This window comes from Strix aluco, chromosome 8 (assembly GCF_031877795.1).
Source record: "Strix aluco isolate bStrAlu1 chromosome 8, bStrAlu1.hap1, whole genome shotgun sequence".
Taxonomy (NCBI): domain Eukaryota; kingdom Metazoa; phylum Chordata; class Aves; order Strigiformes; family Strigidae; genus Strix; species Strix aluco.
In genome coordinates, this window is record NC_133938.1 from 23956225 (window position 1) to 23983415 (window position 27191).

The 27191-nt window shown below is 37.4% G+C and overlaps 1 protein-coding gene and 1 long non-coding RNA gene across 9 annotated transcripts in view; one reads left to right on the forward strand and one right to left on the reverse strand.

Moving 5' to 3' along the window:
- Positions 1-27191, forward strand: part of NTNG1 (netrin G1) — a 157344-nt gene that overhangs the window by 122053 nt on the left and 8100 nt on the right. For 5 of the 8 annotated variants that reach the window (XM_074832658.1, XM_074832665.1, XM_074832657.1 and 2 more), the window contains 2 exons: positions 2252-2419; positions 7961-8098. The exons of the other annotated variants lie outside the window; for them this stretch is intronic. In XM_074832658.1, coding sequence (XP_074688759.1) covers positions 2252-2419; positions 7961-8098 — 306 coding nt within the window. The remainder of the gene's footprint in view (positions 1-2251; positions 2420-7960; positions 8099-27191) is intronic. 8 annotated transcript variants of the gene reach the window in all.
- On the reverse strand, positions 7896-13469 carry LOC141926603 (uncharacterized). The gene is made up of 3 exons (XR_012624161.1): positions 13448-13469; positions 12714-12795; positions 7896-7997 (listed from the first exon to the last, which is right to left on the reverse strand). It is a non-coding gene; the product is annotated as an uncharacterized LOC141926603 (long non-coding RNA).

Consider the following 27191-nt stretch of genomic DNA (forward strand, 5'->3'; position numbering starts at 1 on the left):
ATTGCTTCTGAATTTGAGATTCAAAAGGAACAGATTACTTAATCACTAACCAATCTGTCTTATTTTAAAAATCAAAACACATAAAAACTTACAATCGTAACCATTTTCCCTGTGACTCCTGTTTGCTAGTGCTAATTCCTACTTTTAGATCTGTTGCCTCTGCCCCACACAGGCAGTTTTCACTTGAGCAAGATGGATATACTAGGGGAGAAATGCTGCTGGGTGGCTGGCTGAGTCGCTGAATCACACTGACCAGCTGCAAAAGGCAGCAAACATTAACACTTTTTTCCTCCCCACTCAATTATGTCAAGTGGTAACATCCTGAGACTAATACACCAAATGTTTTACTGTACTCCAGCAATTATAGCTATCAAAATTAGCAGATTGGCGTGAACCACAAGACATTGGTTTAGCAGTGTAACACGGAAAAGAACAAGAATGCATATATGTTAATTAAATGTGTATATGTAAATTGAATGAATGTTTCCTGGCAGCCGAAAGGCAGCTCTCAAGATTGAAACATACATTGTGCTGTGTTGTACAGTATAAGAAAAAATTCAATCTATTTATAGTCCACTACATCAGACAGCAGCTAAAGAAATATACGCATATTAGGTGTGCATAACATACTCATAAACATGTACCAATATTGTTATTTCTTTATAAAAATACAGACAGGCACAAATATTGTATCTGATGCCCTATGCCAACAATCGGTGGGTTTATTAGGTGCCCCAGCATAATCAGCAACATACCATAGGAAAGGCAGCACAGGGCACTTAGCCCCTGTCATGTATGGAAACATTTTACAACCTCTGCTACAGCCTTATCTAATTACAGGCTAAGTTAACTTCAAGACATTGAAGCCCTTGCAAGTCACTGCATCCAGTACTCTGTTACTGCAGGAAACATACTGTAATGTCTTTCACCAGTTAATAAACTACCTCTCTAAAGCATCAGGGTTTTGCTACAAATTGGAAGAGTGTTCAAGAACCTCAGTGCCCTAATGGCTAGATACCATCTCCTAATTTCCAGCTGAAATTTCTCAATGGCCAGTTAACACGCATTTGTTCTTGTGCCAGTGTTGTCCATTAGTGTAGATATTCACTTAGGATAGGAAAAGGCTATCTCCTTGATGTATTTATAGTCCAGTGATATCTCCTGTCTTCAGTTTCCTAGACTAAACAAGCCGTATTATCCTTGTCTTCACTTTTTAAATAGGCTCTCTACTTCTCTGATCATCCCAATAACCTTTTCTGCATTCATTCTGGGCTCATAATCTCAGAGTTGAGTGATCAGACTTCCACAAGCTTTCTACACAAAGCATAGCTGTGTCTTCTGTAATGATATTGATACATTTCTAATTTGTCATCCTTTCTGCATAAAACCAAGCACTGCTTGTGATTAAAGAGTAAAAGGCACTAGCATTCTATGTTTAATGAAGGGGTTTTTAAAAAGCGGCTGTCATGCCAGCTGCATTTCAGATGGCTGCAGTAAGCATGCTTTCCATTCAGTACACGTTTCAGAATTCTCATGATATTTTCTGGCCTAATTGTTTTTCATCTCAGAATATAAAAATGGGTTAATGCTTACCGCAGAAGTACAGTAGAAGTAGCTCTTGAATAACACCTCCCTTCCTTTTCTTCTCTTAATCATTTTAGGAGGTGCTGGCCAAAATTGTCCAACTAGAGGTTTGTTTGGTCTTGAAATAAAAGAGCCTGGTTCCCAAAGTGCCGACCAGTTACAGTACCCCGAGCGCAATAGTATTTTTGAATACTCACCATTTATGTTAGAACAAAGCTTTTATTTTACTCACAGTTGTGGGCTTAAGCATGATGAAGTTTGACAGTTTTGTCCACTGTATTTAATGCTTTTAACATGAGGAAGTTTTTCCTGGGTCTTGATTTATACTCATCTCAAATGTGCAAAAAGATGTGCACTTCTGTCAGTGGAAACTGAGCCTCCAGTACCCCTGAAAGGTTTACAACTGCAAATGCTTCAGTTCCATCAGGTCTGCCAACAACAGCCAACTTTCGACATCATGCCATGGTTGTCGGGTCACGCTAACCTGCCTGAAACAAACTTCACTTTCATTGCAGATAAACATCTGCTGTTGTCCGTGTTACATTGATTAACCTGTATGTGCCATTCATTCATACTTCTATTCATGGTTCATTTTTACTAAGCATGTAATGTGCTATTACTCTGCTGCTGTATACATTTTGTATACATTTCTGTTCTTCCTTGAAAGACTGTGAATGCTTCGGGCACTCCAACCGGTGCAGTTACATCGAGCTGCTCAATACGGTCATTTGCGTGAGCTGTAAGCACAACACTAGAGGTCAGCACTGTGAGTTATGCAGGCTGGGCTACTTCAGAAATGCTTCTGCAGAGCTGGACGATGAAAATGTGTGCATAGGTCAGTCCCGGGATAACTGCGGCTTTTCTTCTGTGCCTTTTCAGCTACTGGCAGCTGCTAGGGACCACTGCTGCTTACTTGCCAGTTGAGCCAGAATGAGCTTTTTCAATGGATAAGAACATCTGTGTAGACTTCTCACCTCATTTCCATTGCCCCTGTAGCCCCAGGAGGTATTTTGAATCTCTATAGACTATGAACCTCCCTGGCTGAGGGTCCTGGGAAGACTTTCCCCAGAAGCCTCTGAGAAGCCGATTGTGCTGTCCTTCGGCAGGAGGGAGGCATGCTGGAGTTGCGCACGTGAAAACTGAAGGGTTGAGTCATAAATACCTGTTCCCAGTCTAACATTCAGAATTATGAGTACAGACTTTTGAATACTTGCCTGGAGACCTACAAAAGTTGCCAGCTGCATCAATAGGACATGGGGAGTGGTGTTTAATAACTTAAATCTCATAAAAACACCTTGCAGCTAATTCTGTTCCCAGGCACAGGGCTGTAAATGCAGTGTTACCTCCCCTTTCCTTAGAGGAAAAACTGAAATTACGCCCATGTGGTTAGGAGCAGAATTTGTCAAATCAGCTTGACATGATGTCAATTTAGAAAAGGGATTTCTAGGTGAACACAGTGCTTTAGACCTAGCATCTGCTAGAAATATCTAAAATGCAGAATTAAAGAAAATGTCAGAGCATAATAAGAAAAGCATATTCAGAAAAAAACATAAAATCTTTGTCATGCTAGAAGAATATGCATTGTTCTCATGTCACCACAGACAGTATATAGCAAAAGTTAGGACACTAGGTGAAGACTGAACATAGTCCATAAAGGAAGCCACATACAATGGTCAGTAGTTAACAGGTAGCTAAAAACCGCACAGTTCTACTAACAGACAGAGGTGGAGAATTTCATTTTATCGTGTTTCTTATAGACATAAGCATCAGTAGAACCTATTCTGGGATTTTCATTGTGATTTCTTTCCATTTTCCAGGAAGCAAAAAGAAAGAGCAGCTATAAGATATTTTCATGCCAAAATAGACTATGGGTGAATAAATTATGTTTTAATATTCTTTATAATCCATTGCTGAGATTCAAGCCAGAAATTATTTAGGTTGCTATTATTTGTTTCAGTCGGCAGCTTGACAGATTTACATTTTATTTCCTGATAAACACCCAGATCCATCCACAAACTGCATTTCACATGTCCTTTTAACTTTGCTTGGCAACACATTCAGAAAACGCATGATCTCCTTTGACATTAATTAGTCTGAGCTAATAAGAATTTTAGTAGGCAAATCATGATTTTGTATGACTGTACTGAGGAGATTAACCCAATCAAATGTTCTTGGAAAAAACCCACTGTCCCTCATAGTTGTTTGATCTAGATGATGGACATCATCAGTATGACATCAGGGCTGTATAATTTCAGCTGCCTAAATAGGCCTAAATCACTCAATTTGGGATTTTTCATCAGCTCATTAAGTTGTTTTCCCATGTACACTGAAATGCTGACAGCAACTGTAGCTATGTAAGACAAGGAAGTTAATAAACCAGGAGTCAAAAATAAGGAAATTTTAAATTAACTTGCAAGTGACGTCTTTAGAATGTCTTAGTAAAACAACTGTGCACCCTGAAATTGCCCAGATTCTGCAGAAATAAAATTTTAAAACTTTTTATTTAACAACAGTCTTAAAAAAAAAAAAAAAAAAAAAGGCAACATGATGCATTTGCTGACTCTCCTATCTTAATGCAAGCAGAATTCTCTTGGGCTCTCATGACAATTGTACCATGTGAGATGACTATAGGATCAAACCCTGGTTTGCTACATATTAGGTAATTTGTTTTAAATAAATAATACTCTTGTTGGACTAAGACAGTTTTCAGGATCATAGTGATCATACCGCATACAAAATGTATGTATCCTAGCTGATTTGCCAACTTAAGAAGACTTTCATACTACTTCTTGTTTAAAGTCCGTGAAGCTGATACCTAAGCGCTTTTCAGAAAACAGAAGTTTGTGCTTAAAGTACTTCCCTGAACTGGGGCTCCTAAGATTTAATTGGGCAAAATGTAGAGTACTTTCACCTCTGAGAGAGTTGATGGATTCACCATCCTTCTAGGTCAAGCACAAAGAGTCTTGCTCTATTGGAAATGCTCATTTCTCTTTTCTCTGAGTTTAAAAGCAGTGTTTTGGGTTTTGAGTACAAGTGAAATGTTGGCATGAACGTTTTAATAAGCAGATTTCCAGTGACATGTGCAAGTCTTATTCCCTTATGAAAGTCATTTTTCCAGGCTAATTCTTTCCTCTTGAGCCATATATGTAGAAAAGTAGAAAAATGTTTGGATAAGCTAGTTTAATGGCAGCTAACGGGGCTTTGGCTCTGATTTATTAAAACTACTTACATAGTTTTCATAAATATATATGGTAAGTACATGGATAATAAATCTGTGAATCTTAGCTGATGCTAACTAAATGGAGAAAATGTAAAATGTTTCATTTTTAAAACAGACAAGTTACAAAGAACTGAAATACTGTAAGGTTTTTACCAGTGAACCAAATGCAACGCATTATACAGTGGGCTTAAATCTAATGTCATTATGCCCTTAATTTCTTTAGAATCCAAATAAATTTTATTTCCTAAAATGAAATATCAAATATTTGTGGATTTGTCAATTAACTTCAAAATTACCTCATATGGGCAACTACAATTTCTAAATAAATCAAGGCATTTTAAAGTTGAAAATCATTCACTTGACATGCTTACAGTGAAAAAGAATTTAACAACTTGAAGTGCTTTTTATTTCTACAAGGTCTTGATAAAGTCCTAATAACCCTTTATTTCAGTGAGTACACACACTGGCAAGCATGGATAGCATGGAAGCCACCAAGTAGACCCAGAGTAATAAACACTTCCTTTGCCTTACAACATAAATACTGAAATGGTAATTATCGTCACACCTATAAGAAAACCAACCTTGCAGTCACTTAGGCTTAAGCTTCATTTAACACCTTTAGAAACCCTAATGATATATGAGATATATGGTTAAGTGAACCCTGAGGGTTGTCCTGTAGCCACTGTCAACCCAGACTGATAAGCAGCAAGCCTGCAAGCTTCAGCCCATTTTCTCAACCTTATTTTTTACTGGTTTTCATTGTGTTTTGCTGGCAGCATCACATTGATACGGTGAATCTCAGTGAACAGATGACTACTACTGTTATCTTTCCATCCTTCAAACAGTCACCAGATGAAGGTTAGGAGGAAAATTCCTTCCCAGTTCAGATCTCCAGAGGTTTTTTCCCCACCCTGGAACCTGGTGTGTGGTCTGCTTATTAGGATGATCTGGGAATGTTAATTTAATGTTATTTAATGCCCTGCTATTGTACAGGCATTGGAGATACTCACTGCCTCTCAGTGGCACATTGGAATTGTGGCTTTTGAGCTTTTTTATGTCTTAAGTATTTGGCAGATCATGGGAAGTGTTCCACAGTCTGTGATACTCTGTTGGACAACGAGCTTGGATGTTCCGTGGACCTCTGTAGGTTATATATCTGTGGTATCAGTTGTGTACTGGGAAAGACGGAGGCTAGATGAAGGTTACAGGGTCTGTTTGGTATTCTGATCTGATCTACTACTTTTGTAAAAGGGCCTGGCTTCAAGTTTTGTTTCCACTATCTACGTTCCCTTAAACAGCACAATACAGGCCTGGTACTTCTTACGTATTTACATGACAGAGTTCAGCAGGAAAGCCTTCACTGATTCCAGGTCAGGTTCTTGTTCTCTGGAAAATATAACATGTATCTATAACATTCAATATCATAAGGCCATAGATTTCTTTCACAAACACTTGTTTAAATCGCTGTAATTCCATTATGTCCAACTAAGCTATTTTTAATGTACAAGAATTGGGCCCTCTGTTTCTAATGTAATTCCAAGTTTTTTGTCTTTCAAGGTTTTCTATAAACACTCTTCAAGCAAATTTTACTTCCTGAATTCAATATGTATCTCAGTTCTGTGACTGTTTACATAAACATTTCGTACATCTGATTAACATCAGAATTGCCAGCTTTTCAAATGGCACTCACTGTGCTATAATTCTGCTCAGCCTTGCACAGTATTTTTGGCATTTCAGTTTTCAACTTCATTAATGGATGTTGCTAGCTAATTGACTCTATTATTATTGTGGAACTCTGTCTGCCAAAGGTAACTATTCTTCTTCAGCATACCAAATGTTCAAAGTGCCATCTGTAATTTATAGTTAATAAACACTGAGACAACAGATGACAAATGTCTTCCTGGTAATTGTTTTCCTGTTAGAGTTTTTCTGTTGGATTTTTTTTATATTTTACTTCCCAGTTCAGCTCCATTTTGTCATTTACAATATCGCTGAGGTTTAACTTAATGCTAGGGAACAATTGCCAAAGGTAGTCATCAAAGTAACTGATTCACAGACATATAAAGCCAGACTCCCAGCAGGTTGCCCAGATTCAGGAATCAATTTGTGTATCTTTTGCCTTCAATAGCAGCAGAGATCAGATGCTGCCAAAATGTGTCTGTGGTCTCAGTTGACAGTGGAGTTACTCTGGGTCTACATGGGTCTACATACAAATAAGATACAGCCCTTCATTTAAAAAAAGTAAATAAACTGAAGAACAGGAGTGCCAAAAATGAGCTTTGCTAGCTGCTGTCTGGTCTTCTTTGTTCAGCTAGCTGAAAGCTGAATACTTATATTGTAATGATGTTAAAGAAAAGGGTTGTGAATGAACAGCACAGTAAGTGCTGTGGGAGGAAATGAGTTACCCTAGTCATTCTTTAACTAGCTGAATACACGTGGAAAATATACAGTGGGGAACGAGCCTCACTGCATTTTCCATCTGCCCACTGGGAGGTGAGAGAAATTAAAATGGCAGCATAAAGCCATTTCTGATAAGTTTTGCATTACATTAGTACTCACCTCAAGCTTTTCATTGTGGAATATGTAAAAGGTTTATTAACATCACTGATAAATACAATCTCATCAATTGAACAGCAGATATCCACGTAAATTATTATACTGCTCAAAACTATAAAGGAAGACTATCTTGAAAATAAGTAAAGTGCATTTATATAGCCCTGTAAAGACATTCAGCACTTCTGAAAATATTGAGTAATATAGATAAGCCTATTTTAATAGTGCAAAACATTTCACCCTGATGGCACATTGATATATCCATACTATACAAAGCTTTTCTAATGTTCATTAAATTGTCAAAAATATTCTTACCAAAAGAGAATCTGTTACAATCACTTATCCTCAAAGACCATGGTATCTTCTGCCTTTATATCTTTTCTGTTTACTTTTTCTCTTCACATCATAAAATGTCTCTTCCTGAAATGACATATGCAAACAAATAAATGGACCTATAGTAGTTATATTCGCTACTCTGGAAATCCTTAATAGACAGTCTTCCTTTACCTTTAGCACTGGAAATGCACCCTTTGTTGGTATTGAATGAATTATCACCATATGTAGACCTGAATCCAGTGTGTATGTGTTGTCTTGTTTCTGCAGACTGTTATTGTAACCCTTTTGGTTCAGTCCATGATCGCTGTAATGACAGAGGATTTTGTGAGTGTAAGGAGGGAACATCAGGGCCTAAATGTGATAAATGTCTGCCGGGATATATCTGGCACAGCTTGGGCTGTCAACGTAAGTAACTCTGAGAGTCGCCCCTCTCCTGCAACTTTGCTGCCTCTGCGTCTGTATGCTATCATGTGCAGCTACTTAAGAGCAGAAAATGAGCAAAAAGCTCTACGAGCTGTAAGAATGCCATACTGCCTGAATCTTTTCAGAGACTCCCAGATGAGGACAGTAAATTGACTGTGCCATCCATTTGTTTCAATATGCTTTCAGTGTCCTCTCTCTTTCTCTTGCTAACTCCTGGAAGAGCTCCCATTGAAATATGTAAATCTGTGTGTCTTACCAAATGTGAAATATGTTTTGTATACCAAAACATCAGTATATTAACTCCAAATTTAAAATTCTTACTAAAAGACAAAAGGTGCTTTCTCTGCATGTTCACTTTTTTCTGTACTAAACTTCAACTTCTTGAGTAACTTAACTATGCTTTCATACCTTAAAAATACATCCCTGGACAAGAAAACTGCAAAACACTGGCTCATTACCTGTTATAATTAGTGAAAACTAGACAAAACCTAAAGGTAAAAAAAGAAAATGGAGGCATGCTTAACATCCTTAAAAATATGAGCTGCAATTTTGCGTAAATATTGCCAGAGCAGATGTTGTTTCAATGCTTAGTTGTATATTTAGTTTCTCTTCTGGTTAACAGGTCTTGTAAACAAGTGAGTGGAAATACCACATCAGTATAATAGAGGATTAGACTTTTTTTGCAAATTTCTTTTGTAGTAAATTCTTAAGATTTATTCTTTATAACTGTTTTGATCACCTACTTCCAGAAACTCTGGAGAGTCCTCTCATGTTTTTCTTTCACCTTTTCTCCCTGCCTCTCTGCATTCTTATACACACACATTAAAGTCAGATTTCTACAAGAGCTTGGTTTTGATTTTTAAGGCTGAGAAACACAAGAGAGAATGTAATTACTGACACTGATTAGCCAAATATTATAAAATATAGCCATATAGCCACAAAAATGCTCTAAATGCTGTAAAATAAATGCAAATCTTTTATCATAAATTTTTTAAAAACCAATAAAGCTAGAGATTACTGCTGCCTCTCCAAGTGGTGAGTACCTCCGAAGTAGAAAATCTGGGCTTGTGACAATTCAGCAAATATATATGGAAAGAAAACCAATAAATAAAGTATTTCAGGAAAGATTGTGATAATTAACCAATTAGCATTAAAGATAGTATATGAAGAGAATGGAAGTCTGCATGGGCAAAGCAGTTAAATGTTACCAGAGAAAATAGAACTTCCTCAGCTTCTACCAGAAAGCTCCTGTTTATATTTGGCAGGTTATTTAAACCATACTTTTCACATGTGGTTGTTAAATGTATTCTCATTTTTTTGATGCTTGCACTTGAGTTGTGATTGACAAAATTATTGGGCACTTACAGTTGCAGCAGAAAGCAGGTGAAGTAGTGTTTCAGATCTCAGAGTTCTCTATTATTAATATTTTAAAAAATCAGATCCTAGCTATTTCCAAAAAAAGCACTCAGAAATCATAGGATCTCCCTCTGCTTTGCACCCCTTATGCAGGAGGAGGTTGTCACCACCCCTGTACCTTACCCTAGGTACTGGCAAAATAAGCATTAGAATTTGTGAAGCATTGAGATATTATAGTGACAGGAACCACAGGAAAAAAAAAAAAAAGAAACAGGAAATCAATATGATTCTCTGAAGTAGAATTTGAATAAAGTACAGTAAACACCATTTTTAGACACCAGTGGGTCTAAAAAAAGAGACGAAGTAGCTGAGATACTGAACAAGTCTGAAGGTCCGTGGAGCAAATTTTACAGTCATATAATTAATATAATAATATATATACACCAGCTTGTCAAACGAATTGCTTATTAATTACAGTATTGCCTATCTTTTCAGGTTTGGACATTATAACCCCAATAATGTTCTTTTAATGAGGATTTTTTGAGCCCAACGTATAATTAGTCTGATTTTAGCTGAATCAGAGTATTTGTAAAAGCTTTAGACAGTTTCTGAAAATGCAAGCTAGTGCCTTTATATTTGCTGACAAAACTAATTAAGTTTCCCTCACTGTTTTGTAATTTTCTGAACAAATCTCAGTCTGATTGTGTAAGTGTTAGACATTCTTCAAGTTTGACCAAATTATCTGATCAACTTCAGAAGCAAAACTAGATGCAGTTGTCAGTTTTATGGAACAGACATCAAATCGCCATGTTTTACCAAGCACACACTGATTTAAATCTCATTTCAAGTCTTTTCGTGGAGAAACAGAATTCCACTTCATCTAATTTTGTGGTGTGGCAATTTTAGCTTTGTTTGTTATTTTCCCATTGAAATCTAAACAAATGACTGGGCAAGCAAGCAGACCCCAATACACAAGAAAAATAAGAACTCGTTCTGCTGCCTTAGCAAAGCTCAAAAAGATTATTTGCCTGGACATGTATCATGTGGTTTTAATCTGTTTCCCTGAGCTTATGCTGTACAGAAATGTATATATGGAGAGATGGATACACAAACACACTCAGCAAACCAGTAGGTGTTTGTTTACTTTTTGTCATACATAGCCTATTGGCATTATTAAGAAAATCTATTCTTTGGAGTTTGTCGCTAAAAATCATTGACCTAGGGCAACCAGAAGCTTGCCCTCTAAATAAATAAGTTAAATCTATACTATAGCTAGTTTAATTACTTGTATGATTGTATTAGTAAATGGAGTGGCTTAGTTTTATGTGTCAGTACTCCTATTTGGGAAAAAACCAACGCTAAAGTCCTGTTGTGTTTTTTAAGGCTCACAGTATACTATTTGATAAATTACTGGTCGGAGTCTACTTTGTACCACTCATGGGCAAAAGACACGGAAGCTGTTATTCTCAGAAATATTCATTTAGGTACCTCACTCTTACTGATTTCATCTAAAACCTCTGAGGATCTAGGCAGAGCACTCATCACTTGGCGTCTCTGTGCATACTGAGGTCAGATGCAATTTCAGACTTTGCCTCCCAGATAAAAAGCACCGTGATAACAGCTGTTATCTTGTTGAATTCAGGATTTGTGCTGCATAGGCATAGCGGTCAGCAGGGTCTGGTTGGTACAGGAAGGTTTGCTGCCCTCAGAAAAAACGGGACAATAGATGCAACTGTGCTTTGCGCTACTTCTAAGCCCTCCCCCTAAACCGTCCATGCCACAGGCGTTGTGCGTGTGAGACCACTGCTGGGGTCTAGTTCTCCACCTCCCTCCCAGGTACCGACAATGGTTTTCTCACCAGCACGTATACATAGAACAGAGCTCAAGGAATGAATTATGAACAGAACAGTCTGGTCCTGAAACCCTTTTCAAATTCCAAAAACATGAGAAAATACATAGCTATATTTAATTTTACTGTTTTATAGAAATTAAACATTTTCCTTTAAAAATGAACATAAACACAGAAGAAAAGCTCCAAGCCCGGCAAGAAATTTAACTAGCAACTATAGCTGTTCTGGGCCAGTCTTCAACTAAACAGAGTGCTTTGTGATAAGAGGAACCTGTAACAAAAGGTAGAAACATTTACACACAGAAGAACTACCTGAGTTTAAAAAATGGATGAAGGCAAAATATTAAACAAGAGCATTCATTTGGTTTTCTAAGTGTACTGCTCAGTCTTGCATCTTTTGTATTTCTTGGTCATGACATTTCACGTGACTAAAATCTGTTGCATACATACAGGAGCATTTAAAAATAACACCTTTTAATTTCACGCACACAAGAATTGATTCCAAAACCAGCTGCATATTTATCTAATCAGGCAAAGAAAAAGTAACTCTTCTGCCAATCTCAGTTTACCAGCACAGCTCTAATTTTCATTAGGCATGATCACACCACAGGGGAAAAGGTGAGGGAAGGTCTAGTGATTAATATTATTCACTATCTCCCTTCATATAGTGAGTGGGCAAATAAGGATGTTGAACCTGCAGCCCCACAAAGGCCTAGACTGAGTACAAGAGTTACCAATAGTACCTTGTAACCAAGTTAAATTCAGTGCACTATTTATTGTGAAGCACTGTTTTAAAACATCTTGGTTCAATGCTGAACAACTAATGGTTAAATCAGAGGTTAAACCGTTAGTGAATGAGTTGTCAGCCAGATGCCTTATGTCAAGCTCTGAATAGTTTATTTTATTTTACCCTTTTTTGTTCATTTTTGATAGTTTTTATTAAAGCAGGCAAAGGATTACACTCATCTTCAATGCTCTAACTGTGCATAGTGCTTGTATCTGTCTTCCAGAGTGAACCTGTGTTACCCTGCAGCCTGTTAGACAATTCATATTCTGTCACAGTGTGCATTCAACTTATTATATGATTATTTAAATATAAGCTTTTTTGTGTGCATTTTATCACGTGTTACAAATGTTAGAAGCCAAGGCACTTGATCAAAATCATCATGCAGATTGAATTGCCAAACAAAATCAAACCTGAAATTGTAATCCTGGTTCTTACATTAACATTTGCTTTTGGAAGTTTGTGTTTACAATTCAGCAAGAAAAGATACGTTAGCATCCATTTCTTAAAAAAAAAAAAAATCTTTCTTGAAAAAATACATAATGCACTTCTTTCTATACAGATTAAATACATACATGTAATTGTCTTCCCCATTGAAGGTTACTGACCTTTTATACATGTTTGTACACAGGTGTATCCTGTGAGTCCTTCAACACCTACACATCGAACTTATGCCTGGGGAACCATGCTCTGTAAAAAGAAATAGAAGTTCAAAAGCAGGATGCCCTGCCTTCCCATTCACCTTTGCAACTGCCTGTGTGGGGAGCCATAGACAATCCACCTATATCTTTTAAATCTTTTTACATCTTTTTACCAGTAGCAGTTTTAATGCTTTTAGCTGGTCAGGATATAGTAGGATTTCCCCTCTGCACAGGTGACGTATCTACTTTCAGTTCTGGTGTATTTTGGTGCCAGGACTAGTGCTAGTAAGCGCACTGCCACGCTTGGAGCTGAAGGAATATAAAGCGTAGAAAGAATTTATTGTAAAGGATAAAGTTATGATGGGGCTGAACATTGTTGTCCCCAAGGAACGATCTCCCCTTGGTCTTTATACATGACATACTGATTTCAAAATACCTATCTTATCTTACATGATTGTTATGCAGACTAAGGAAACTCTGTGTGTAATAGGGGTTTGGATGCAAGAGGAACAGACTGTGCTTCAAATGGCTCCAAATTTAAATCCAGAATAATTCTCCTTAAATCAGTCAAGAATCCCACTGCTGCAACTCAAGACAAAGTATGGCTTACAGATGTAAGACAAGCAAGGCAAAATTACAAACAAAATTGCAGCGTTATCAGGCCTGATTCTCAGATGATGCAAAACACTAATTCCACTCACCTCAGGGGCGGCATGCTGACAGCTTATACGTGTAATGCCATGCTGATATCCTGGGTCTTTTAAACCTGAGACAAGACAATGTGAATGTGCGCATTAATGAATTCATTCCAAAATACAGGACCCACGGAATAACCATACAAATACAGGGATACATAGAGAATTGTTCACCAAAGTATGGATACCATGGAATGGTATTATTTTTTAATGAGATACTGGATTTGAAGGAGAAAAAGAAGGTTGATATCTCTCTGGTGAGAGGGTATTTTAGTCAGAATAAACGTGTCAGAACACAAACACTGCATTTAATAAAAATGATTAAGTGAAGAAACTTTCCTCAAGGAAGAGCACAGAGGAGATGAAAACAGAGGATGCTTTCTCTATATAGTTATTACACAGACCTACGTAGTTACGTAGTATGCCTAGGTTGGGGATCAAGTCTCAAGCTGCTTTTAGTAGTGCTACCTACAAAGTGTGTGGAATATTGTGGAAATGGAAGAACGTGCAGAAGGAATAGACTGCAGGGGCATTGGTGAGAGCCCAAGGACATTATCTCAGCATCTCTGTGCTGGAAGGAAGGCTTCTGTGAACAGAATGGGGATTATGAATTAGGTATCACCTGTGTGGGGGCAAGCCAGAGAAAATAACAGGTCATAAATCAACCAGAGAATGGGGCATAGAAGAGGGGGCTAGTTAGCATAGTTAACACTAAGAGGCACCAGGCTCTTAACAGACTGCAGCTCTTCACTTCAGGAGATTTACTCTGCTAACCTGGTGATCAGACTTGCTTTCTCTAAAGTGAAAAGAAATGGTTCGGTAGCAACATTTATACACCTGACCTTTAATAGAACAATTTTTCCCCAGCAAGGTGAAGGATTGGATTGGAGCAAAGGGGTTGTTTTCCTCTTGATCTTGCCCAGATGTCAGCTTCAAAGCTGCTATTCCATAGCTGTCTAAACTGCTCTAATTGCAAGTGCTGCAATACCTCTTCTCCCAGTTCCCAGCTATTTAGTCCCATACCCCTGGCAATCTCTCAGGCACTTGTTTGACCTTTCATTGAACCATTTCAGATCCAACTCAGCAGGACACTAACCAAAGAAGAATAGTTTTCTGTTGTGTTAGTTCTGTGATATGAATCAGCAACGGGTTGAGCAAGCAGGAGCACCCTGGGAGAGTATTAACCCACTCAGCTGGGGAGTCATGGAGCCCTGGCAGCCAGCAGTTAGGCTAGACTGGACTGCCATGTAACTGTAGCACATCTGTGGGATCAGTGTTCTCCTCTTTCCATCGTTAGATCATTCACATTATAGTCTAGCAAGTTGCTGGTATCTTTACCAGACAAAGCCACATAATTTCAGGTGGATGAGCAGGTGGATAATTAGGAAAACTTCCTAAAAACTTCTTCCTAAAAAAAAAAAATAATAAAAAATCATGTTCTATACTCTCCTAGAAATAGTTTAAAAACCCACTAACCTACGGAAAGACAAACAACTCTTAAGATTCTCTTGTACTGAAGCAGAATCATAACTTTTTACAGACAGCGAAATTAGGATTTCTGCATGCAGAGGAAAAATGAACAGTGGTGACAGACATGAGCAGAGTGCATTTCAAAACAGCCCAATTTAAAAATTGAATACAATTTCTGGGGTCTTCAATATTTTTGGTGCTGTATCATGGGAGAGTTCTGAACAACTAAATATTAGGAAATTCATGAAAATTTAATCAAGTAACATTATTTGTTTTCTTTAGTCAGATGATTTTTAAATGGTTAATATTTGATAGCACAATGATAAATATTTTAATATAGTATATTGCAGTCAGTTAGGAATAGATCAAAAAGATACAAAGTAAGCTCCACTAGATAAACTTTTATTAGGTACATGAAATAGAACATAAAGCTTGATAGCAATTACCATTTAATCTATTCACATTTGGAAATGTATTGAAGAGGAAACTTATAACTCAGCTGTTATGAATTATTAAATGTTCATTTAACAGTGATGAGCAGGACTGCTTTTCCTCTGAAAAATCTGTCATGCTTTCCTTTTAAGCCTGCTCAGTGGCCATAACTTCTATGTAATTTGCCTGCTCACTGTCTTTTTATGAGGACAGAAATAAAGAGATCAGTAGCACCACAGACACACCCAGATGGGATGTTTTTATAAAGGGGCCTTAAAAGGATCATTTAGGAGTAAGTAAAGTAATCTCCATCCTACTTAATTGTAGATAAAAACTACTGACCTGAGGCAATTAAAGACTGTCAGCACTTCCTGTCTTGACACTGATGCAACTGATGGCATTGCTGACACCAGCACATGCTTATTATTGAGACTTCAGTCATTATTGTTTTAACTTCTTTTCACATGGGCAAATACAACTCCCCCAAGGGATCTTTCTGGTCACAATGATGACAATATGAAACCCAAAGTTTAGTTTAGAAGGAGCTGATAGGTTTTAACTTGCAAGGTTAACTGCCTCCCCTAACAGAAGCTAAGCTCTCCCAGTGGTATTAAAAGTGAAAAACTGCCTTTTAATATTATGCATTAATAAATGGATGCCATGGAATTAGGTATACCAAGATTCAGTCTACCTGTAAACTTAAATTTTAAAAGACTAGCTTCCACCGTTAATGGATTTCAGAGTTATTCTAGGTACAGGGGCACACCTGATGTTAAGGTACGTTTCTGCCCTGAATTTGAACATGCTGAAAGGATGTAATCTAAAGTAATCAGCTTTTCTAACTTCAGGTTTGTATTTCTACAGAGATGAGTATTGTAGTATCTAACAGCTAATGAACTCAAGGCTTTTTAATTACATATTGCTACTATTTGAGGTACTTTCCAAAAGAGTTTAGATCTTCACTCATTGACAGTGTTTCTTACAAGTAATCTGTAGAGGTGACTGAAGTTTTTAAAGAAATTTAGTTATCTAAAGGAGCTACTATTTAGTATCAATAGGTTGAGTACTTCAGCAATGAATTTCCAAAAATAATCAAGACCTTTCAAGATCTGAACTCTTAACTAAAACACTTAACAGAAGCATGCCCTTTTACATTTCCCAATTCCCTATTGTTTTCTGACCATCTTACCTAGCCCATTTTAGAGCTGGTCTTCAAAACCTTTCACTCCTGTGAGTTGTATTTATCTTCATGCTTGCATGCTTATAGACAGAAGAACATCTTACAGTAGAACATTAGAAGGCCTATACTGAGTTAGACCGGGGTCAATTTACCCCAGCATCCTCTAATTTGACAGTAGTGGGTTGAGTGGTATTTCGTTCAGCATTGGCATCCAAACTCTAGGAAGCTACAGCTTACAGATTTTCTTAGCCAAAGAGTTCATGAGTATCTTCATATTTAGTTGGTCTGAGCCTTTCATCCACTAATTTGCCTAATCACTTATTGAGACATTCATACTTTTGTTATCCAAACGTCCTGGGCACAAGTTCACGATTATGCAAAGTGTAATAATAATTTCATTGTTTTAACTGGCTGGCTGACAATTTCATTTGGTAATTCCTAGTACTTGGAAGGAAGAATAAAGAATAAGAATAAATGACTAATCATTTCCAATTCAACTATTCCATAACTTTTGTGATTTTATAGATGTCTTTTATTTTCCTTCAACCTATCTTCCCTTTCTTATGCTGAAGAAACCTAATCTATTTAATCTCTCCTTTTGCAGGAACTGCTTGTATTGCTCTTCATTCTACCTTTTTGGGTAGTACTATATAGCTTTTCAATATTCAAGACTTCATGCAGCGTTCAAAAGCATCATGAAGTTATATGGTGACATTGTAGTGTTTTCTATTTCATTCTTCTTTTTCCTGTCCTAAAAATTTCAAGAATCTATTTGCCTTTTTGACTGATGAAGAGCATTAAGTCAACATCTGCAATAAAATACCCTGAACTACTCCTAAGGTCCCTTTTCTAAATGGTAAAAGCCAAGTATCTATAGGGGTGCATTACTCTTGAACACTGAATTTCATCTACCATTTTATTGTGCTGTCACACAGCACCTTAGAAATTCTTCTGAAGGTCTTTAGAGCCACAATACTTGTGTAATATGAGCAAACTTTAATACATTACTCTTCACTCACTTTTCTAGCACAACTCTGCATGTGGAAGTCCTGACACAGTTCTTGCAGGACTGAGTAGTAGTCTCTAACATTTATTCTTACCTTGTTTCCTATTAATAATCCATGATTACTCCATGAAAAAAAAAAAAAAAAATCCAAAAAAACTCTCTTATTGGTTTCTTTAAAAACACTGCTAAGGGATCCTGTGAAATACTTTTTGGAGATTCCGATACATTATTAACTTGATCATTTGCATCCATATGCTTACTGATTCCTTAAAAAATCACCTATTAGGTTTATATACCATTATTTCCCTCTACAAGAAGTTCACTCTTCTGTGCTCATCATGCTCATTCATTCATCTGCTACTTCTATTCTTTATTACAATTTCCATCAACTTGCTTGCTGCAGAAGTTTTACTTGCTGGTCTTTAATTCCTCTCAACCTCCTTGGAGCTCTTTATAAAAATCGTATCTGCCATGGTCCCTTCTTAGAGTTAATCAAGCTGGTCTTGGCAATTAAATTAGTAAAATCACAGGTAACAGTCAGAAACTTGCTTCTGCATTTTTTCAAAATTCTTGGATCAATGTTATTTGCTTCTGGTGATCTGATGCAACAGACTATCTTCCATTTTTAAGAATGGTTTGTATAAACTTTGAGACACGCCTCCAGCACATGCCCCCATCAACGTAGGCAGTAGCCTGGTAACCAAACTCCTAAAGCTCTTCCATAGTTAATACCTTGTAGATTTTTCCCTTTCCTACCTTACACACCATTCATTTGCCCTAGAGACTTCCTAGAAAGTTTCTGCTTCTGATGTGTTTAGAAAAAAAATTACTAATTTTTATTATTTTAGTACATTGCTCAATCATTTCAGTCTTCCTTGTAAAAGTACCATCATGTTCTATAAAATATTAACAGTATTGTTCTTTCAATTTCTTTCATCCCTGCACAATTTTGAGATATGATTTTGTTGATTATGAACTGTTCTTCTCTCACATTGGACTACAGTCAATAGCAAAATCATTAAAAGATACTTTTAATGGAAGCCAGGTCAAGCCCAGTATAATCATCTTGGCTTCTAAAGAGAATAATTAAATCGTTAATAAAACTTTTACCTATAATCATCAGGTGAAAAGAGAAAGATGTGACAGTGCTAAAGTTTAAAGATTTCTACAGAGAAAGGAAAAGAGAGTTTGATCGTAATTCAGTTGTTGGTATTAATGTCTGTAGAAGATTACTTATAATTGAAATCAACTTGAAATAATTATATTAAAGAGACTGTGTTTATTAACATCACTGATTTCAATGTACAGCTGGGGTCCACAATGATTAAAGCATTATGCCCAAAACTATTTTGTATTTTTACAATTACAGCTTGGACAAGTACTTCTTTATGTGGTCTTTCTTTCTTTCCAATTACTATCTGTCTTTTTGTTCAGATAGAAGTGGAAAACCGTGTAATAATAATTGCACTGATGCCACTGGCTGAATCTAGAGACAATATTTTGATTTGTACTTCTGTTTGCAGATCAGTTTACCCATTTCATTCCCCTTCTAGTGACTAAGTGGAGTAACTTTCCAAATCTTTCACACTTTTCAGACATTTATGAAACCCTGTGTATTTTCCAGATGTACAAAGAATAAAGCATAACAAAATCTGTCTGTGGATAAACCAAAATACTGCTCCAGCTTATGGAGCCAGTGGCAGAGCTGTATATTGAGCATCTCTGAACAGCAAAACAGAGACCTTTATCTTGCTATGACACCTATGTGCTAGCTCCTGTTCTTACTCTATTTCCTGCTAAAGTTTGAAGGCTTTTCCAATGGACCCAAGAATCTATTCTTGCACTTCAGAACTGTTAAGTTATAAGGAGCTCAGCCATAATCTCTTTGAAGAAGAAATTCTCACTTGAATTGTTATTTAGGTTAGCCTTAAGAAATAGCACCAAGCAGCTGTAGGTCAGGGATACACAAGGGCTACAATCCAAAGAGCTACCAGCTTTGTTACCCACATACACTAACCAATACCCATATATGCTGACAGGTGCAGGAGGAACCAACACCACCAGTACCCTCAGCATAGAAACAGCTGTCCAGAGAAGACAATTCAGCAGAGTGTTCTGTTAATGAGATGCTGCATCACTGAGCTCTGAATGTTACACATACTTTAAATGGGAAATTAACTTTCCTTTTAAGCCAGAAGATCCTTGAAACAGGACTCTTACTTTGAAGAGTTTAGAATTTCATTTCCAAGGAGAGTAGAGAGAGTTTCACCACATGTAGCTCATTCTTTAAAGAGCTGAAGCTGCATTTTGATAGGGAGACTGTGAGCACTGACTAGCATCCAAGGAGAACAAGTTACTCTCACAAGGTTCAAAAACCAGACTTACTTCCTCCTGATTCCCAGAACAGGAGAATCCCACAATGAGATTTAAACTGGAGCCGTTAGTGCAAGGAAATTCATATTAAGGGCAAACATAACATCCTTAAATCAGCCCCATTAGGTTGACATTATGCAGCAAAGTGCAGCTCTCCGCAAGGAGGCTTCAGTTCTCAGAAAAGGCATCCTATTCCGCATATCTTTACAGACAGATTACAATAGTGTATTACAACACAAATGTCTCAAAAATTGAGCCAGATGTTTTGAAATGCCTCAAATTACATATGCGTACATGCCATTTGGTACACAACTGGGGAGAAACATGAAAGGCTGCATATACACAGCATAACTTCTGCAAAGGTTTGAAAATTTGGGTCAAGATTTACACCACCTATCAAAATAAAATCATATACTGCTATAATTTTTCTTCATCGACCTGAGAGCTTTGCTAGTTCATGCAAAACCATTACTGATTTAAAACACAACTGAAAAGATGCTTGAAGAAGTGTACTCCAGTTATATCTTCTCTTTTATTCAGTGGCAACATGACAACTTAGTGATGATGCTGCAGCCCACGCTGCTCTGCACCATTAGAAGACCTTGACTGTTTTGCAAATACAAAACATTGAGCCAGCTAAAATGTGTTGAGCACCTCCCTCACCTCCTCCCACCCATCCTGGCTTTGGCCCAAACCTCTCTGTTCCAGTTCCAACCACTTTCCTCTAGCACTCATCTTTCTCTTTTAGCTTAACAGCTACTCATTCTGTAGCTTTCTTGCAGTCTTCAGAAAGCCATCATCCCACTCAGATCTGCCATGTTACCACTTAAGAAATGCCGTCTCACACCGGCAGCACAAAACCTTTGCATTTCACACGCCTCTCACGCTCTCACTCCACTGGGCCTGTGTTTCAAACCTGAGCAGGAGCCACGTTGGAATCTCTGCTGCCCAAAACGGCACATCTGTGCAGAGGTTGGCCTTACGTGCTGGCTGGCCGTGCTTGCCATGTGGCTTCATGGAGCAGGAGGAGGTTTGGTGTTTCGCCTCAGTGTTTGACCCCTCACAAGGGTCCAGGCATAGACCAGTCCTACAAAAAATAATTCTACCTGGAATTACAGCCTTTTCTCATCCTCCAATATCATGTGCACCCATCAGCCAGCACTCTACACAGGCATGCAGCAAACACCACCTCCCACCATAGGGGACAACATAAAGGAATACACACAGTTCTGGAGGAGCTGTGATCTGAGAAGCCAGATTTCCATTGCCATCACTGCCAAGGCTGCTGAGAGAAGGACAAGCATGTGATAGGGGTTGTGGGGGTTCAGGTTATGGGAGATAGGGGTATGCAAGGGCAGAGGACAGGACTGGGCCCAAAAAAATAAATACAGCTTCATCATCCAAATTCTATGTAGCAGAAACCTGTTTCCATTTTCTCTGAAAGTTCTACAAAGAGATATACTCAGACGTTATGGTTTAAAATATACTCAGACATGTTTTAAAAGAATATACAACATTCTAGAAGTACATTTTCATAAAAACTGAGCATTTCTTGTATGACCCTTCCTTCTCTAAACCAAAGGTGAGTATATGAATGTGTAACAATGTTACATGCACAGCTTCTGAGGAGCATGAGAAAATGACCGAGGTCTTGGTGTTTCAGTCTTAAGTGAGAGTGGAAGACTTTTTGAGTAACTATTCTTTTTCTTCATCATGAAGTTTAAGGATATTGATACACTTTATCTTTAGAAATATATAACACACTGATTATCAAGTAATTTATTTTGTCTAGATTAACGGAAATATCTTTGTTATTTTTCAACTCTGGCATGACGACAATCTAAAAATAGGATAAAATAATTTTAAATAAAGCAAGTATTTTGAAGTGAAATCATATTTTGCAGTTATCTATTCCTTGAGGATCTCAGGTTATTTCAGTCTTCACTAACAATTAAAATTTAACACCTTTGTGCATTAGGATTGATAAACATAAATAAATATGTTAATCAGCATGTCAAAAGTAATGCAAGAACTATATAAAGCACAGAGAGAAGCAGTTCTTATTCATGAGAGTCTTTTAACTCTGGGCTTTATAATATCTTGAATTATCTTAACATTTTGTCATAGTAAACAATAGCAACATCCATGTTTAGAGGCATATCTTTAGTTCATGTGCATGTAGAAAGAACTTTTCAGATATCAACCCAAACAAACACATGTTGAGGGCTCTCTTTCTAAGTCTAAGCCAGGTCTGTTGTTATTCAGATGTTTTCTACATTGTAGCAAAATTGTCGAGTTGATAAAATGAGAGTAGTGCAATCCTGTTACTATTGCAATAACTTACTAGTAGTAGCCTGCATAATAATATTCTGAAAAATATATAGGTCAACTGTATGCAGTCTTCATCTGTACTGGTCAATGTGTAATAATGAATTATGAATTCTAACTGCGTAGTTATCAATACATCGCTTTTGAAAAGACAAATAAATAATCAGAACTTTTGAAATTTTGTTAAGAGGCAATATAATTAGATAAACAAAGAGTTATTTTGTGTTTTGATGTGAGCATTTTTGGACATTTTTGCTGAATGATGTCATATTATAAGTCGGTTTAAAAAGTGTTTTCAGCTAAAATACTGGCTAAGCCTATCACGTTGGTTACACCTGTGTAGCACATTGCAGAAAAACTAGTGTGCCTGAAGAGGATTGTGTTGGAAAGCAAGCATCTATTATCTATGTTTTCCCATCTAATGGCTGCTCTGTCATGAAGATAAATGCACAATGATACCAACAGTAAGTCTGTGTGTAGCAATAAATATTGTTGATGAAAACTATCCTGAAGCAGCTAATAGCTTTAATTATTTGATACATGAATTTATTAGTTCTCATTTTTGCTGATTGCTACATGCCAGCTGTTTGAGTCATCTTATTGATAATCTGATTAAAAGAGTAGGAAAGTAAAGCATTACACCAATTAAAATCCCACTTACAGGAGAGCATATCATCATCCAGTATATCTCAGAGAGGAATTATGATATAAGAATCTGTCTGTTGAGTGTCATTTTTTAATTTTACTGTAATAATTGAAAATAGTCAATAACAGATAATATTTTTAAATGCCAAGATAAAGCAGAGGGGATAAAAAACATTTGCAAATCTTTATCATGTTCCCGATATATGAATACGAAGCTGCTAAAGTTCTTACTAGTGAGATTAGAAGGAGGTACATACATAACATTGGTATTTCTAATTGTCAGAACATTTAAACATCTTACGCAATTGCATATGACACTTAAGTGGACAACATTGCATATTCCTTTTTTAAGCTTCATAGTTTATAAGCCTTTTTATAGCTGAGAGACTCCAAACTCCCTTGGAAACAGTAATCAACTCTGCTATTGCATTTATCTAATAAACTGCAATCTAGTAAATAGAACTGGAATTCAGAAGACCTGCGTTCATTCCCTTCTTTTGTTAGCATAGGCAAATCATTTGATTTTCCTTGGCACCAGCTTCTCCATTGTTCACTGACAATAACAACTCTTATTCTGAAGAGCTTTGAGAGACCTCCAGGGCAGCGTTTTTATCCCCATTCTAGAGCTAGCTCAACAAAAGCACTCTGAAGCATTTCATCCACATTCAAAACAATAAATCAATGTAGATTCAGAAAGATCTCCTGCTTCCCAGCATTGTTGCTTTAACAAAAAAAAAATATCCCTCACATCTCATATGTTTTGTAGGAACCATATAAATGTTGTACCTTTACCTTTGCATTGTAACGAATGTTCACATAAACTCTGAATTTTCATCTCCTGAGAGATTCTACACCATATATTTTGCACATTGGTGTTTTGGTCTCCTGTAGTAGAATATTATCCTGGTATCTTAAAGCTCTCTGTTTTGAAAATCACACACAAGAGGAATATGTAATGACATATAAACATAAACTTGGCTTTACCTTTACTTGTGGTCACTATAACACACCTGATTATAATCACACTTATGTAAGTGTGACTCCCTTTTTTTAGTTACAGACCCATTCCATTTTAATATCTTTCATATTTATGATAGTGTAATTAAAGACTACTGATGTTTCCATTACAAATGCTATTTTATGTTGTTTAGAAGTTGATCAAAACATTCATTTCCAGTAGATTTCATTATTAATTTTTCAAAATGCCCCATGCAGTTGGCTTTAAGTCAAAGTAGTGAGAAGAAAGTTTGCAACATTCAAATTATTTTAGATCACAAATAACTTTAGAATAGCAGTGTTCAAAATTTAACTTGACATGAATATAACATCTTCTGTGTAAAGAATAAACTGCCAGCTTTAAAACACCACCCATTACAATGCAAAATTATTACTTTGAATTCAAATAATTTTTCTATATAATATTTGCTATACACAGCAAGTATTGTAAAATAAAATTTGCAGAACCAACCTTGCTCTGAGTGATACTAAGCTGATTATTAAAAATTTAGCTCTTAACACCAAAACCAGGACATATGTTATTAAGCTACAACAACTATGTTGCTTTGGGCAATAAAAACTTTAAATAACTCATTAGTCTCCTTTACCGAACACATCATGAACACTTTTGCTCAAATTGCCAGAGTACACACACATACACAAATGTATCATATATTTGGGGAGCAAAAAATTAGGAAAGAATAATTTATTTTAAATACTGTCATTAAATAACATAAGATTACAATTAATCTTACAATTCTCACTTGGCAGCTCTCTGAAATCATTTTAAGTTTTGTCGATGAAGAACTTCAGGACCCAGCACCATGCGATGTTTTGAGGAATACCAATACAGCCAACATTTTTCCTCAGATTAATACTACTGTGGAATTATTAATAGAAGCCACCAACACATTCGCGCACTCTCTCCCCTTCCCTAAAAAATTTTAGGAAAATAATTGTTAGAATATCATTAGGAAATCTTTTCAGTTGTGGTTATCTTCTCTGGTTTTGCTGCCAAATAAAGTAGTAAGTGTGTGGCACTATTTCATGGGTTTTGAAAGTGTTCAGTGCAGCATTCATTGGGAAGAATGGCAGGAAGAAAGGCTTTTGTCTTTGTAAACAAAGAGAAATTATTTGCATTCTTTTGTGTCTGAAACATTATTGCAAGTCAAACACCGTAGCAGCTAAGGATGTGGGAACATTCAGCCTTTTATATAATTCATAGTCACGTGTCTGAATTGCTGACCTGTGCATGCTCCTGCTTTGGTTTGCTCTCCCGGCTTTCTTCTGCCTTTCTGTGCTCTGTAAAAGCAGTACTTGTTGCAGGTCTGTTTAATAGTTTTGGGAACGTGCAAGAAAATACTGTTGTCATGCATGAAGCTGAAAATGCTGCTGTTCAGGCAGAGCTTTCTGGATAGGACTGAACTGCCTGACCATAGGTGTCTAGTGCCACTGCTAAGGAGCAATGGCAGTTGGTGGTTCCACAGGAGAGGACTGGTGGGGGAAGGGGAATGGGGGTGGCAGGGGAGCGGAGCGGCTCCGGTGGCAGCGAGGGGCTCAGTGAGGGCCTGCAGGCCGCCAGACAAGCTGCCAGTGGTGAGGCAGCTCTGGGCCACACCAGGAGCTCAGACGTGCGAAGCCAGCATGGGCTGAACCCACCAGGTCACTCAGGCAAGGGCCCGCCTTCAAATACACTCCCAGGCTGGTGGGCTTGGGTGGAGGCCTCAGATGAGGCTTTTCACAGCTCTTGCTCACAAGGGGTGTCCACAAGAGCCACGTCCAGCGCTGCACAGCTGCACCGCACCAGAGCAGACGTGGAAGGCGGGCAGGGGAGCAGGGAAGCTGGGCGGAGAGCCTGCCGGCAGGCTGCCTGCAGAAGCCATCGCCTGCAGCACACCCAGGGCCCAGGAGCTGCCCAGGACAGGCAGGCAGCTCCCGGCAGGCTTCCTGCCACCGCTCCCCAAGCCTAAATCTCTCCCAGCTCTTACAACACACCTGCCAGCTCCATAAATGTCTGAAATGCCCTCTGGCACCTCTAATGGCAGTAACTGTTTGTATTTAGGGAACCAAATCCCACCCTCCAACTGTTCACAGGGCCTTTTGATGACCACTTCATCTTCTCTGAGAAGTTTTTGTGCTTAGCCAGTTTTTATTGATAGTTGTTACATCTAAACCCTGACCTTGCTGTTGGCACTAGACAAAGAAAAAAAAAAAAAACACCACTGTAGTTTCAAATTGCTTCTCTTCCTAATTAAGGGAAGAGAAGACAGATCATGTAAGAATGTTCATTTATCTCCAGGAAGATAGAAATAATGGCACTGCAGCTTACAGCTTTGTAAGTGGTATATGAATGATAGGGGTATGTAGTCCCTTTTGAGCAACTAAAGCTATGATGTAGCTTATTGCTTTCCTGAGATTATCCTAAAATATGAGAAGGGTCATACCAATTCAGTGGTGCTCCTCCATAAGCAAAGCAATAAAAAGAATGGGGAATTTTTTTCCCCCACTTTGGGAATCATCCTCTTTTGCCAAAGTATAAAACTGGAACCATCAAAATCAGAAAACTGAAAGATTAATCAATCATTTCCTGAAACTGAGGAAGATCAGAAGGTATTATCTCAACCATAATTCTCAGATAACTAAATCTGGATTTGTTTTCAGCCATCTTAACAAGCAATATTGTGTTGTTTCTGCCCAAAATACTGTGGCTTCTCTATCACGCAAAAATATCAATTCCAAAATTCAGTTCTCCCCCTTGTCCTTTTGACAGATTTGCTGTATTTCTTTTCATTATCTTTTATTAATTAAATCCAAGGATTTTAGATTAAGAATAGAGATGGAAAATGAGAAAGCACAGACACAACCTGTGAAATAGAGTAACTTTCTACCTCTGCTATCCTTAAACCATAGTTAAAATAAAATTTGTTCTGTAGAGGATTTTGCACTTTCAGTAGTGAAATGTAATCAACTAAGCTTACCCATGTGGATGCTAGGATAAATTGGTAGCTATTTACAGGAGAGAGGAATCACCATCCATTCTGTGGCTGTGCGCTGGGGAGAGCTCTGAATAGTAGCTGCATCTTCTTGTAGAAACTCTGAAGACTTTTCCTGCAATTTGATTAGAACCCACTTAGCTTTGAAGTGAGATTTGTGCAGAAAGAACAGACATTACATGCAGGTAAACAATCTAAAAATTCTACCAGAAATTTTCAGCAAACACAGTACCTCCATTACCCACCTATTCATTTACTCTCTGATAACTTAATAGAACTGGTTTGATAAAAAATCAAGTGTCATTTCAATTGTGCCTCTAACAAGCA